Below are 14282 nucleotides of genomic sequence, written 5' to 3'. Positions count from 1 at the left end.
CGCACATGAATTTTTGCAAGATCCAGTCGAATGAATGGCACAATCGATCGATCCCAGAGCATTACAAAAAAAACAAAAAACATATTTTTTATTTAATAAGACCGTCTTTTTCCCCCCCAAAAGTGCGGGGAAAATGGCAGTGCGTCTTATAAAGCAAATACTAATGAGCACTTTCATTGTGGAAGCACTCATTAGTACACAGGAGGTGCAGGGAGCGGTGAGTGTAGCGCTGGTAGTGCTGGCTGTACTCATGCTCCCTGGTCTTCTTCCCGGAGGCCGCTGAGCCGTGTCCTGACTGCGTATAGGATCAGCACGTAGGCATGCACTATGACCTGATGCTGTGTGACAACCCCATTCAGATTTATGGAATGATTTGTTAGCCATAGAAATAAGGGTGGAGATGGTAACAGTATAGCTGGAGTAATTCAGGTTATAACAAGGTACTAACATGTCAGATCAGAGCATTGGTAGGTACTGTTCCGGCCATCAAAAGGGGCGACGGTTCAGGGATTCTCCCCAGATTCTTCTAAAATGTCAAGCACTTTTTAATATACTGTATTTTGGAAAGTACCTGGAAGGTGGCAGTACAGTGCTCCATGTGTATTGGTACAATATTGTTATGCATTGATAATTAGTAGATAATATGTGTGCTGGTCACATTACTGCACACCTGCATCTTGGAGAATAAATGTATCTTCTATATTCTGCAAGCTGAGCCAGGTAACTGTCTGAAGGCCACTTGTGTGATTCCACGAAATTCTGTTCCTCTGCTGCATAAAACGATAAAATGGATGGTGTGAAAAATAAAAGATTACATAGGATATCTGAACCCCATAAGATCGCATGTCCAGGCCACGTGAGCTATATTGCACTCATAATGGTTAAACAAGTAGTCAGGTAACTTGTAAGATAGTCAGGTAAGCTATTGAAGTACATTTTTCTGCTTCCCCCCCCCCCCGACTGATATGGCTTTTTTAAATCAATTTAACATACATAGTATTTGGGATTTTTTTTAAATAATTATTAGGATTTTAGGGTTTGACCAAGAGTAAAAGTGCCTTCACAAGTAACCATATTTTGTTGCAGAAATTTCTGACATAATGCCATCAGTACAAATAATTACAGTTGAGGTCAGGCAGAGATACACCTCGTTATCAATCGTTAAAATGCTTTGCAATCCAGTCAAAGGAGCAGAGCTCACTACAGGATTTTACGCTACCACATGGAGCATGTTTCACACAGTGAACAAACTCACCTGAGACAGGCCTTAGGCCTCAAGCACACGACCATAGGTGGCCTGTGCCCGTACTGCGGCCCACAATGTATACAGGCACCAGCCGTGTGCGCACCATATCACTGATGCAGACCCATTCACTTGAATGGGTCCGCAATCTGGGAGACAAAGTGCGGTGCGGAACACATCAGAAGCCCATGGAGTGCTTCTATGGGTTTTCTGTCCGTGCCTCCGCACCACAAAAAAGTAGTGTATGCACTACTTTTTGTGATGTGCACCATCAGATTCAAGTGTCTGCAGACGACGGGCACGTGGTCTGTGCCCATGCATTGCGATCCGCAGCACAGGCATGGCCGGCAGACGGTCGTGTGCATGAGGCCTTACTCATATGAATAGAACTGATTTTCAGTGGCTTAAAGAGGACCTTTCACTAGTTTAAAAACTAACTATATCAGTGGGCAGAGCGGCGCCCAGGGGTCCCCCTGCACTTACTAGTATGTCTGGGCGCCGCTCCGTTCGCCCGGTATAGGCTCCGGTGTCTGCAGCTCCCTCTGTTGCACTGGGCGGAGTTTTTGTATTAGGGTTGTCCCTTGCTGCAGCGCTGGCCAATCGTAGCGCACAGCTCATAGCCTGGGAGTCCCAGGCTATGAGCTGTGCGCTACGATTGGCCAGCGCTGCAGCAAGGGACAACCCTAATACAAAAACTGTACCCACTTCCTGGTCTTCTCCTGCAGGCTCCTCACGCTGCACTGTGACCTGCGCACAGCGTGAGGACGTAGGTCCGCTTTGGGTCTTCATGCTGTGCAATGTTGGGTAACAGCACAGTGCAGCAGGAAGACCAGGAAGTGCGCTGGAACTCAGGACCGGCGGCGCCATCTGGAGTGGGAGAGATAAGTTGATTTTTTTTTTGTCTGCTCTGAGCATAGGGGTCTGAACTGAGGTCTGAATGGAGGGTCTTATTCACATTGGGGCTCTGATCTAAGGTCTGATTGGGGGATCAATCACATTGGAGGCCTGATCTGAGGTCTGAATGGGGTCTTATTCACATTGGGACTCTGATCTGAGGTCTGAATGGTGGTCTTTTTCATATTGGGGGTCTGAGCTGAGGTCTGATTGCGGTCTTATTAACATTGGTGGACTGATCTGAGGTCTAATGAAATATATTATTTTTCTTATTTTCCTTCTCTAAAACCTAGGTGCGTCTTATAAGACAAAAAATTCTGTATTTTCCCACTTTTTTAGAGTGCTTTCACAAGCAGCAGAAAATTTCTGAGATCGAAAATCACATCCATCTCAATGAGGTTTGCAGAAATGCATGTGCTTCCCACTAAAACAACCCCATTCAGATGAATGGAACTTATATTTTCTGCAACAAAATTGCCACGTGTCATGGCACCCTTAGACTGCATGTTTCCCCTGTATCTGGGACTGACAGCTGATCACTAAGACCAATAGGCCCAGTGGTGCTGCCACTGCATCTGTTGCATACAACACATTCATTGAATGCTATGATGCTGTAACCAGGCCTAAAATAACCAAGTACTGACTACTTCCTAAAAACTTAAAGGGGCTGTTTAACCTTTTTAACAGACCTCACAGAGTGGCCGGATCCACGGTGGCGATTATATTTACCTGGACCCTGTCACTTGGTTCCGGCTCCATCACTCCACGTCCACCTCTGCAGGTCCCAGGTCTCTCGAATTAATTTCCTGTTGGCGGAGGTCATGTGACCGCTGCAGTCAGTAATTGGTTGCAGCAGTCACATGATGTTCATTCCAGAGAGACCTGGGACCTACAGAGGAGGCTGTGGAGAGTTGGAGCTGGAACAGTGGCAGAGAATGGGTAAGTATAATCACCACCGTGGGTCCAGCCACATTGCTAGGTCTGTTAAAAAAAAGTTTACCGTTATACAACCGCTTTAAGATATAAAATTGATTTACATTATTATTTCATTTACTATCAATCACGTCTATACTGAATGCTCTGTATACAAGTGACTTATATATTGCACTCTATAAACATTCTGTGACATTTCCAGTCCATATTTGAAAATATAGAGAGCCATGATTAATGATCTTCTGAAAATGAAAGAATTTCCACAATTACATTTACTCCGGAAACATAATGAACATACTAAAATGGGTTAACAAAAGACGTGTGTGGGTTTTACTTCTGCCGTATCTAGCACAACTGTTTTACAAACCTGAGACTGTGAAGATAGTTAGGATACTGAATGGAGGCATGTTGTGCAGAGAGGGGTTTAAACCCCCATAGGGGGTTTAAAGAAAAATATGCCAACATTTTTCATTTATCTACTGTATGCTGATAGGTTTGCAGATATGTAAATTCCATGCCATAATAGATAGATGTGTACAGTAGGTACCATGTCATATATTTAAGGTTATCAAAGAGAAAACTAAGATCACAGGGAACCCAGACATTTCTCCACACAAGTGAAACCAAAGGACCACCTTTTATGTAGACCAGAATTTTTGTGATAATTTCAGTTCCATCATATATATTTTCCATGCAATATTGAATGTTTATCTCAAATGGGTTTTATTGTACTATTTTTGAACTCAAGGCATGTGTGATGGTACAGTTTTGGAACCAATCGATTCTGCATTATACCTGTATATGTATCACTGTGTTTTCTGGTTGACAATGAATGTCATGTGTATAAGCACCTTTAAAGTCAAACAGGAAAAATTTGATGCAGAAATTTCTGTGGTTGAAAATCATTTCTATATATCTGGGTGAGGTTGTTCCTGCAGAATGAGCATGGATTTCTGCAAGGTGCATTTGGATTAATGGGACAAATGCAGCATTTCTGCAAAAGTTCTGCTGTGTGTGAATGCATTCTTACTCATGTAGCACAATTTCAAATCTGATTGTTTGATTTAGGCTTTCACCATTACAAATAATTCCTGTGCATATTCTAAAGCCAAGTTTTACCTGAAAGATCTTGGAACTCTTGCTTTTGACTGAAGATCAGGTAGTGCGTGGCAACAAAGTGCAGTAGCCAAGTGTAGAGGTTTTCAAAGTTATGAAACTGGCAAACAAAACAGAATATAAAGAAATGAGCTATAAATGGCAAATACAGTACTTACACTGAAAGACAATCTGCACATAGAGCAAACATTTATGCAAAGATACAATATAGCTCGTAGGGTCTGTTTGGTAGCCTACTGTATCTCCATATGTCTCCGATTTAATACAGAGTTTTTTTTACTGTGATTTATAGCACAACATATCCCCATATAGCCTCCTGCATATGGTTCTGCCATGTGCATTAGGCCTTAGGGTACCCAAAGACCCTTGTGCTGCATAAGAAGATACCGGTATTGTAGAAAGTGCATGCGGGTCACGTTACACCTCTGGCTGGAATGAAGCGGTTAGGTCAAGAATTTGGCAGGGAGGGGGGGGGGCATTTCAATTTTGCTTCAGGCACCACGAAGGCTGTGGGCTTCCCTGCCCCTGGCCACAAAGCACTGAGGGTAGTGGGGGGCCCAGGCTGAACTCTTGCACCAGGAACCATGAGCCTTTAGCTACACCCCTGCTGTTATCCAATATGTCTCTGCTTTTCCTCAGCTTGCTTCCTCTCTCACCAACTTCTCTCCACACGCTACTCCGCAGACAAGAAGCCCCACCGAAAACTAGGCCACATACAGCTACATCAACAGAAAAATGTAGCTAAACTATAAGTTAAACAAAGTAAAACTATTATTGTGCAGAAGTGGTAAAAAGGCAACTAAAACTAGTTGATCCATCGAATAAAATTAACATTCTATGATGGTGCATGGATTAAAAAGCAAAACTTGTTTTGCATTTCCACACACCAAAAAGATGAATAAAAATCAACCAACAAGATATATATACTCCAAAATGGTGTCACTAAAAATACAGTTGGTCCTGCAAAAAGCAAGCCCTCATATGTCTACATAAAATAAAAATGTTATGGCACATGGACGGCAAAGATAAAGAGGCTATTAATGTGTAAAAGTAGTAAAACATAAAATACTGTACATATTTGGTATAGATGAAAACATACTAACCCATAGAAAAAAAAGTAAAATGTTAATCATGCTCCACAATGAACGGCACAATGGCAGAATGCCTGTTTTATTTTCGATTACCTCACATAACCATTTAAAGGTTTTTTCCAGGATTTTACTACTGATGACCTATCCTCAGGATAGATCATCAGTATCTAAAAAAAATTCCTATGCACATGGCTGTTGATTTGATTTATTTGGGAAGTATGAATTATCAGCAAAAAAGCGTTTGCGGGTAGTCAGTAGGAGAATTAACTTCTCCATACACCGTTTTGTGGTGTTTTGATGGTGTTTTTCACGCAAAGTCCTTGGTTCAAATAATAACTTCATTTTCAGCTGCTTGTGTGACATGTATTGTGGTATTTGTATATGTAAGAGTGGCTTTACACAAATTCCTGTTTATTAATTACACACAGAAGACATTTTGTCCTATATATCTGTTACTGAATATTGGCCCAAGGGAGATGGGGAAAAAACATTCTTTTACAAGATCATAGTACGTGTAAAAACATAGAAAAAGGAAGGTAGTGCTAGAAGCTGTATTTCCAAGATTTACATAGACTATGCATTTTGGCATTAGAAAAAAAATGCCCAGTCTTGTCAGGACCTGTAGAATATGTCAGTAGTATATAATCCAGCTATATCCCTTGATGCATAATTTCTCTTTATGTGTGGTTTGCAGAAAACAATTATGATGACGTATTTAACCAGCAGTCTACAGTAAACAAGTATAGCTAGCTATTCTGCCACAGATGTACGTTAGAGAAGTCTCTGACTGGTTGTCAGTGGTAATCTCTGTACAAGCAATGGTAGACAGCTGAACTCACTAATATCCCTAGGTCGTGGTACCATTTGTATGTGAAAGTCCAGTGAGGAGGATACGATGGAAATGCTTTGGCAATTTATTGAGTTTACCTTGAGTAAAACACAGAGGAAATTAGAGGATACTAGAGTACATTAGAGGTCAAAACGAAATGCTCTCACCAGCTCTGAGTCTGCTGCAGGAAAGGAAGACACAGAAACAGAGCACAGGATGTGATGTCACAGAAAGGGAGGAGTAGAACAAAGAGTAATGGAATTTACATAATACATAATACAATTAGGAAACTTATAACAAGAATGACCACAGGGTGGCAGCATTACATAACATGGTAATGATATAATAACACAAACACAGCCATTATCTAAATGGAAGAAATAAATGCTGGGAAAGCACACTGGCTAATTTTGAACATCCTAAAAACTGGAGCTGAGACTACTGTATTTTTGTTTACTGATGATGCAGCGTCCTGAAAATCACTGAAAGTGTTAGTCACTGTATTTCATGTATTATATGCATATACTACACATCCCTTAAGGTTGTATAGGGAGTGGGAGGTCCCATGAGGCTAGTCAGTGCTGGCTCCACCTTTCATCTCTAGGAGGGAGATTGTGGAGTCTATGGCTGCCTGCTGAGGAGCGAACACCTCAGAGCAGCAAGGAGTAGCTCCTGTAAGGAGATCCTATTCCCCTACAGACTACAAGCAGTTTATGTACTATCCCTTAGAAGGGGAAAGATCAGCAGAAGGTTTAAAGGAAACCTGTCACCGGGATTTTGTGTATAGAGCTGAGGACATGGGTTGCTAGATGGCCGCTAGCACATCCGCAATACCCAGTCCCCATAGCTCTGTGTGCTTTTATTGTGTAAAAAAAACTATTTAATACATATGCAGATTAACCTTAGATGTGTCCTGTATGTGAGATGAGTCAGGGACAGGACTCATCTCAGGTCATCTCGGTTTTTTTACACAATAAAAGCACACAGAGCTATGGGGCCTGGGTATTGCGGATGTGCTAGCGGCCATCTAGCAACCCATGTCCTCAGCTCTTATAAATGTATTAAAAAAATTCCACTAAGAAACGCTTTTTCCCATTGAAAATACACTTTTCAATGAAAAAATAGCAAATATAAAATTTCCCCCACATGTTTGGTATCATCACATCCAGAACAACCCGCACTACAAAAATATTTAAAGTAGTCCCTACGGTGAACACCATAAAAAAAACAAAAAACAGAATTGCTAATTTATTCTTAGTTGCCACCGAAATAACTTAAGCAATCAAGACTTCCGGTTCCGGCGCGCGCATGAGAAGGTGAGGAAGATCGGTGCTCCGACACCCGAAGCCCGCAAATCAAATCAAAAAACCCTTTGAAGGCGCTTTAGTCCAACTTTGGCCTCCGCACTGGCTACAGACAAGGTGGATGGAGAAATTTCTGAGGAAAGACGGCATAGTGAACACCCCAGCGCGACTTTCTCAGGGTGACGAACGCCAGCCTCGAGGCAAGATGGCGGCGGCAGAGAAAACACAGCGACTCACCCGGTCAGCGGCGCAGCCATCTGCCAAGCACTCAGAGACGGAACCAGTGGACACGGAGGTCAGTCTAACCCCAAACATTACTATTACTTGCCGAACCATGGCGATTGAAGTGGCGCAACTACTAGCGCCGGACATTAAAGAGGACCTTTCACCAGAATAAAACATCTAAACTAACTATACAGACATGTAGAGTGGCGCCCAGGGATCCCCCTGCACTTACTGTTATACCTAGGTGCCGCTCCGTTCTCCCGGTATAGCCTCCGGTATCTTCATAGTTAGGCTCCACCCAGGGGAACCTGACGGCGTCTCATTCTCCCATGCTTTAGCGCTGGCCAATCGCAGCGCTCAGCTCATAGCCTGAGAGAAAAAAAACCTCTCAGGCTATGAGCTGAGCGCTGCGATTGGCCAGCGCTACAGCATAGGAGAAAGAGACGCTGTCAGGTTCCCCTGGTGGAGCATAACTATGAAAATACCGGAGGCTATACCGGGAGAACTGAGCGGCGCCCAGGGATAACCGTAAGTGCAGGGGGATCCCTGGGCGCCACTCTACATGTCTGTATAGTTAGTTTAGATGTTTTATTCTGGTGAAAGGTCCTCTTTAAGTCCACGCTGGAAGCCACGGTCTCGGCAGCACTCCTCCAGATTCAAACGGAGGTTTCCCAACACTCCACCCAACTGAGTTGGAGCAAAGAGTAGCTCTGATAGAAGAGGAGCTGGAAAAAAACCCAAGTACAGGTACGAGAGATGCTGTCTAACAACCAGGCACTTAAAGATAAGTTAGAAGATCAGGAGAACCGATCCAGAAGAAGTAATCTTCGTGTGGTGGGATTACCGGAGGATATCCCACCATCACAACTAACCCAAATTTTTGCGGTGGAACTTCCTCAAGCCCTAGGGCTCCAAGGCGAATACACAGTTGAAAGGGCTCATAGATTGGGACCAGTCAGGTCCCCTGACGCAGAATGGGGCCGACCTAGGCCAAGACCGGCCATTGCGAAATACCTAAATTATGCCGCCAAGGAGGCGATCTTGAAGAAATATAAAGGAACTCAACACCCGCTCATGTTGAGGGGTTCAAAAGTGTTCCTCTTCAGTGACTACTTTGTGGAAGTTACTAAGCACCGAAGAGCCTTCTCACAAATTTGCTCCACCCTAGTCAAGAAGAAAATTAAATTCGCTTTGCTGTTCCCTGCCACATTGAGGGTTTTTCGCCAAGGTGGCTGCATCGATACCTACCTTTCTCCTAGAAGACATGGAAGGGGAATCAAGCCAAGTGAGAGACAGGAGACCGTCAGGATCTATGCACCGCCGCAGAAGGGAGAGATTCCCGGACTCTCAACACCATCAGAGATCCCCAACGATCGTGGAGGCCACGGATGACTCTCAGGACTAAAAGGACAGAGGTCCTGAGGACTTGTGTTTACTAGGGTTGTCCAATTGGTGGCTGATAGACAACACTGGACACCTTCCTTATGATGGAGAGTAACATTATCAGGTTTCGTCTGGTTCATTGTATGTGGGGGCTGGAGGGGGAGATTGGTCACATTAGCAATGAGAGTGAGGAAAAAGAAGAGGGGCGGAAGAAGAAAAAAAAAAATTAACAATTTCATTGTTGAATCTATATGGAGGGGAATTGAGTGGTTCACTATTATGAATATGCACAAAAGAGTTGTGGAGGGCTTTGGGTGAACGAATTTATTCTTCTGACAAGATATCTGAGTGAGATATGGAATTGCGATAGTTCCGGATGTTGCCCGAAAAAAGAGAAGTCAACACTATGAGACTGATATCGTTTGTGAACGTTTCATATGTTCATTGTTGGGGAGGGGAGGGGAAGGGAGGGGGGGGTTCTAAGTTGGGAATTGTTCTTATATTGCTCATTGCTGTCATGTACTCTCTTTCACTAATCAGAGATAGACGGTCTGGACCTTCTCTAGGTGTGTCTCCAGGGATAGCTCCAAGTCAAGTGCCTATATGAGAATTGTGACATGGAACGTAAAAGGTCTGCGTTCACAGACCAAACGCAATATGGTACTACGACATCTTAAAAAACTGAAAGCGGATATAGCCCTGCTGCAGGAGACACACCTGGAGGATCAAGACTTCTGGAGAATGCACAAACAGTGGGTAGGCCAGGTACTTGGATCGCCGTCAGTAGGTACAGTAGGAAGGCAGAGATAATGCTGCTCCTTCATAAGAGCCTACAGTACACCTTGGAAAATAGTGAAGCTGACAGGGAGGGCAGAATGCTGAAAGTGGAGCTAAACTTGATGGGCGGACAACTGCTCCTATATAATATATATTCCCCTAATGCGGCCCAATCAGGTTTTTACCAGGCACTGGAAACTTCAGTTCTGCAAAATAAGGGCCCTCCTATGATGGTGGCAGGCAACTTTAACAGGGTACGAAACAGTGTAGAAGACAGAAAGCAGGTGGGACAAAGTAAACTTTTGCAAAACCCGGAGGGATCCCATACACTGACTCCATTGCTAGAAGCAACTGATTTAGTAGATATATGGAGGCATCATCACCCAGCAGACAGGGAGTACTCCCACTACTCTCACTCTCAGCGGTCGTGGTCAAGAATAGACTATATATTGGTGTCTCCGGACCTGGTTCCGAGAACTCAAAAAACCGAACTAGCAGATTTATTGATATCGGACCATGCTCCGCTATGGATTGAGATGGCGGAAACTCTTCCAAAGGGTTCGGATCATGTATGGAGAATGCCAAATCACCTGCTGACAGATGAGGACTTTATTGACAGATTAAAGGGGTGGTGGTGGGAGTACTCCCAAGATAACGAATCCCATAGGCAAAACCCCAAGCTATTCTGGGAAACCGCTAAAGCGGTGTTGAGAGGGCGTATAATGTCGTCATACACAATAGGGCAGAAAAGGGAAATGCAGAGGAAATATGAACAGGCCATACAGCAAGTTCGACTTGCATATACGGAATATCTTGATGACCCGTCAGACAAAAATAAAGTGAAATGGGTCACCGCCAAACATAACTATGATTACTTTTAAGAAGGAAAAGTTAAATGGTTTGCGGACTGTAAACAGGCCGCTTTATTCAAACATGGTAACAAGGCGGGCAAATTGCTGGTGAATCTTACACGCCCGCATACTCGACGTTTGCAATTATATCCCCTAAGAGTATTCTGCACTCCCACCCTAGGAAGATGTTAGAAATAATGAAAAACTACCTCACCTCCATATATTCCTCATGAACTTTTAGCAAAAGTAAGATTCCCAACTTTGTCAGATGAGGCATTAGATAGTCTTAACGCGGAGATAATGGAGGCAGAGATGCAACAGACGATCAAATCCCTAGAAAATGGGAAATCGCCGGGCCCTGATGGGTTCCCGGCAGAATTTTACAAGTCCCTGGGACCTGAGATAGTGTCCACGCTGGTCGCTTTGTTTAATGGGGTGATCCAGGGGAAAAGGATACAGCTCTCCAGTAATGTGGCATATATTAAACTAATCCCAAAAATGGGGAAAGATTTGACAAGCCCGGAATCATTTAGACCAATCTCTTTCATTAATCAAGATCTCAAACTGGCATCTAAAATATTAGCCAATAGACTAGCGGCATTTATGTCAGACTTGATCGGGGAACACCAGGTGGGATTCATTAAAGGCCGCTCTGCAGTAACAAATATTAGAAAAAACAATAAAGATCAAAGGCAAAAAATGGAAAACCGTGCCACCCGGTGCAACCAAAAGGACACCCGTAGTTGTAACTCGGTACTAGCTCCCGAGTGAAACAAGCGAAAAAACAAGGAAACGGAGCTCGTAGTACTGTATAAAAATATGATTTTATTGTAACATGATTAAAATATAAAGCAATAAGTAATATTCTGTTAAAAAGTGAAAAGAAGCAGAAAAAGAACGCCACCCTGGGATAGCATACGTGTCAAATATAAAAGGTAATGATCAATGAAATTAATTATATATGGTACAGTGACCAGCCATTGACCAAAAATATAGTATGGGTAACAGTTGAGTCAGCAATCAAAGGAAAACCTACATGGCAAAACAGGGTTTGCATGCGAGTGCAGCATAAGCGAAAATAAAAGCAAACCCCAATGATGACCAGGTATCAAATAACCTGAATCTAAAGACAGTCTGAAGGGAAGGAAGTCGAATGTCATGCAGGCCCTCCTGGCAGTCGATGCTGAAAAGGCATTCGACAATGTTAGCTGGCAATGGCTGAATGATGTGCTGAACGCGATGGCTCTGAGAGGTACCTTTCGGAACTATCTCACAGCTTTATATACAGACCCTCAAGCGAGGATACACGTCCCGGGCTTTGTGTCTGATACCATAAGGCTCCATAAAGGAACAAGGCAAGGGTGTCCCTTGTCGCCCTTATTATTACCTAGCTGTAACGGGGCGCCGAAGGCGCACTCGGTCTCCCATCAGCCGCAGACCTGCTGCTTAGCTTTGGGAGCGAGGATCTGTGTTCGGCCTCGTTCCCAGGGCGGCTTTGCTAGCTGGGAGGCTCCCTGCTCCTAGGTCTGCCTTGAGCACCGAGCTGATCACTCGGTGCTCAACTTGTCTGTCTGTCGGTCATGTGACGCTGGCCACGTCTCATGACCCTCACTCCCCACTATAAATACAGGCAACCTGATGGCTACAGGTTGCCTGTGATTTTGGTCCCTTAGGCTATGTATTATTATTGTTATTTAGCTTACCTTTGGATTTGACCCTTGATCTGCTTCCTGACACCTCTTCTGCCTGCTCCCTGAACCTTGATGCTAACTTTCGGATTTTGACCTCGGCTTGCTCTTGGATTTTGTCTTTGCCTTTTCCCTCGTACTGACGTGACCTCCTGGACTGACCCCGGCTAGTTGACCTTCCTTGCCCTTCCGTTTTTGGTGGTACCTTGCTTGTTCCACCTCTCTGTCCGCTCGAGTGCTACCTCTCATTGGCTGTCCGCTTCCCTGCTGTCTCTATCTCTCTGCTTGCACTTACTCAGGTCAGGGACTGTCGACCAGTTGCGCCCCATCACCTAGGGTGGGTGGTGCAAGTAGGCAGGGACAGGGGACCGGGTGGCAGCTCAGGGGGTGCACCTCCGCTCTATCTTTATACCTGTGACGCTACCCCGTGACACTAGCTCTGGAACCACTGGCCTTGTACCTTTTACGGTCCAATGTATACGAGGGGATTAAGGTTGGAAAAGAAGTATTGAAACTCACATGCTTTGCTGACGACCTGTTGATTTACATGAGATCGCCGAGCTTACATCTAAAGGCGATTCTCGAAGTATTCCATACTTATAGCAGAGTAACAGGCTACAAAATAAACGTGTCTAAAAGTCAGCTCTTATTTCTGGGGGACAATAACATACCATCCATATCCCAATTTGGGGTAGAGATACGTAGGGAATACATCACATACCTGGGGATTAAAATAGGTAGGACCGCGTCCTTAATTTACTCTTTAAATTATCCACGGCTTATTAATAAGATTGTCAAAGAACTTGATAAATGGAAAGAGTTACCATTGTCTCTGATGGGGAGAGCATGTCTAATAAAAATGATCAGCTTTCCTAAAATGCTGTACCCGTTACAGACGATCCCAATGCTTCTAAAACATGTTGATGTGAGGAAACTACAGTCAGCATTTGTGGCCTTTCTTTGGAAAAGGAAAAGGCCTCGCATAGCCTATAAGAAGCTTTGTTTATTGAAGTGGGAGGGAGGCCTGAATATGCCCGACATTAGGCTATATAATCTGGCGGCCTTATTCCGACATGTAAAAGATTGGGTTTGGAACACTACTTATTTCTCAGCTGGTAGGGTTGAGCAAGAATTGGCACACCCGTGGGATTTAGTAGCCCTTATACACACTAGGCTTAAAGATCTTCCAGTGAAAATTAAGCAATCCATTCTACTCAGAGACACCATAATGGCGTGGAAAGCGATTAGGAAATTGTATAAGCTCCCAATATACGTGTCGCCCCAGATGCCCCTGTGGTCCCTTCCTGCCTTCCCACAGGGAAGGGAGAATAAGATGTACAAAAAATGGAGGGAGAAAAGTATCCGCACACTGAATGACATAATGGTAGCCTCAGATCATAAACTGATGACATTGGAGCAATTAGTAAACAAGTACCAGCTTGTCGCTTCGCATTCATTACCATTCTATCAGCTTACAGCTTATTGCAAAGCCCAGTCGAGTTCTTTAGAGGATATCGACACAATGATCTGGTTTGCAGCCCTTCTGGGGGGAGGTGAGGGTATGACTTCACTTGCAGACTTGTATAGACGTATTCACAACACGAGTTCTATAGGCTTGGTAAAAAATGTGTTTGCACATTGGGAAAAAGACATCAAGGTTACAGACCTAGCCCTCAAAATGAGAGAGGGTTTAGAATATATTAGAAAGGCAATCCAAAGCGAACAGTGGCGAGAATCACAACTGAGAATCTTACATAAAGCAACTTATGCTTTCAACCTTTCATACTCTAATGCCCCAGCACACTACCTTACAAAATGCCCTAAATGCTCACACAACCAAAAGCAGATCTTTTACACGGTTTGTGGAGTTGTGCACATATTAAACCACTTTGGGAAGAGATCATTTCCTTTATCAGGGAGGTTTGGGATGTAGAGATAAAGGTAGAAC

At 43.9% G+C, this 14282-nt stretch overlaps 1 protein-coding gene across 1 annotated transcript in view; it reads right to left on the bottom strand.

Moving 5' to 3' along the window:
* Positions 1-358: 358 nt before the first annotated feature.
* RHOBTB3 (Rho related BTB domain containing 3) overlaps positions 359-14282 on the bottom strand; it is a 110147-nt gene continuing 96223 nt past the window's right edge. Inside the window, exons 11-12 of the mRNA XM_040421554.1 lie at positions 4190-4286; positions 359-770 (exon numbers count right to left, since the gene is read on the bottom strand). Of these exons, the coding sequence (XP_040277488.1) occupies positions 655-770; positions 4190-4286 (213 nt within the window). The 3' untranslated portion in view covers positions 359-654. The remainder of the gene's footprint in view (positions 771-4189; positions 4287-14282) is intronic.

This window comes from Bufo bufo, chromosome 2 (genome assembly GCF_905171765.1).
Source record: "Bufo bufo chromosome 2, aBufBuf1.1, whole genome shotgun sequence".
NCBI lineage: Eukaryota > Metazoa > Chordata > Amphibia > Anura > Bufonidae > Bufo > Bufo bufo.
The sequence above is the reverse complement of the archived record's forward strand: the minus strand, read 5'-3'. Positions and strand labels throughout refer to the sequence as shown.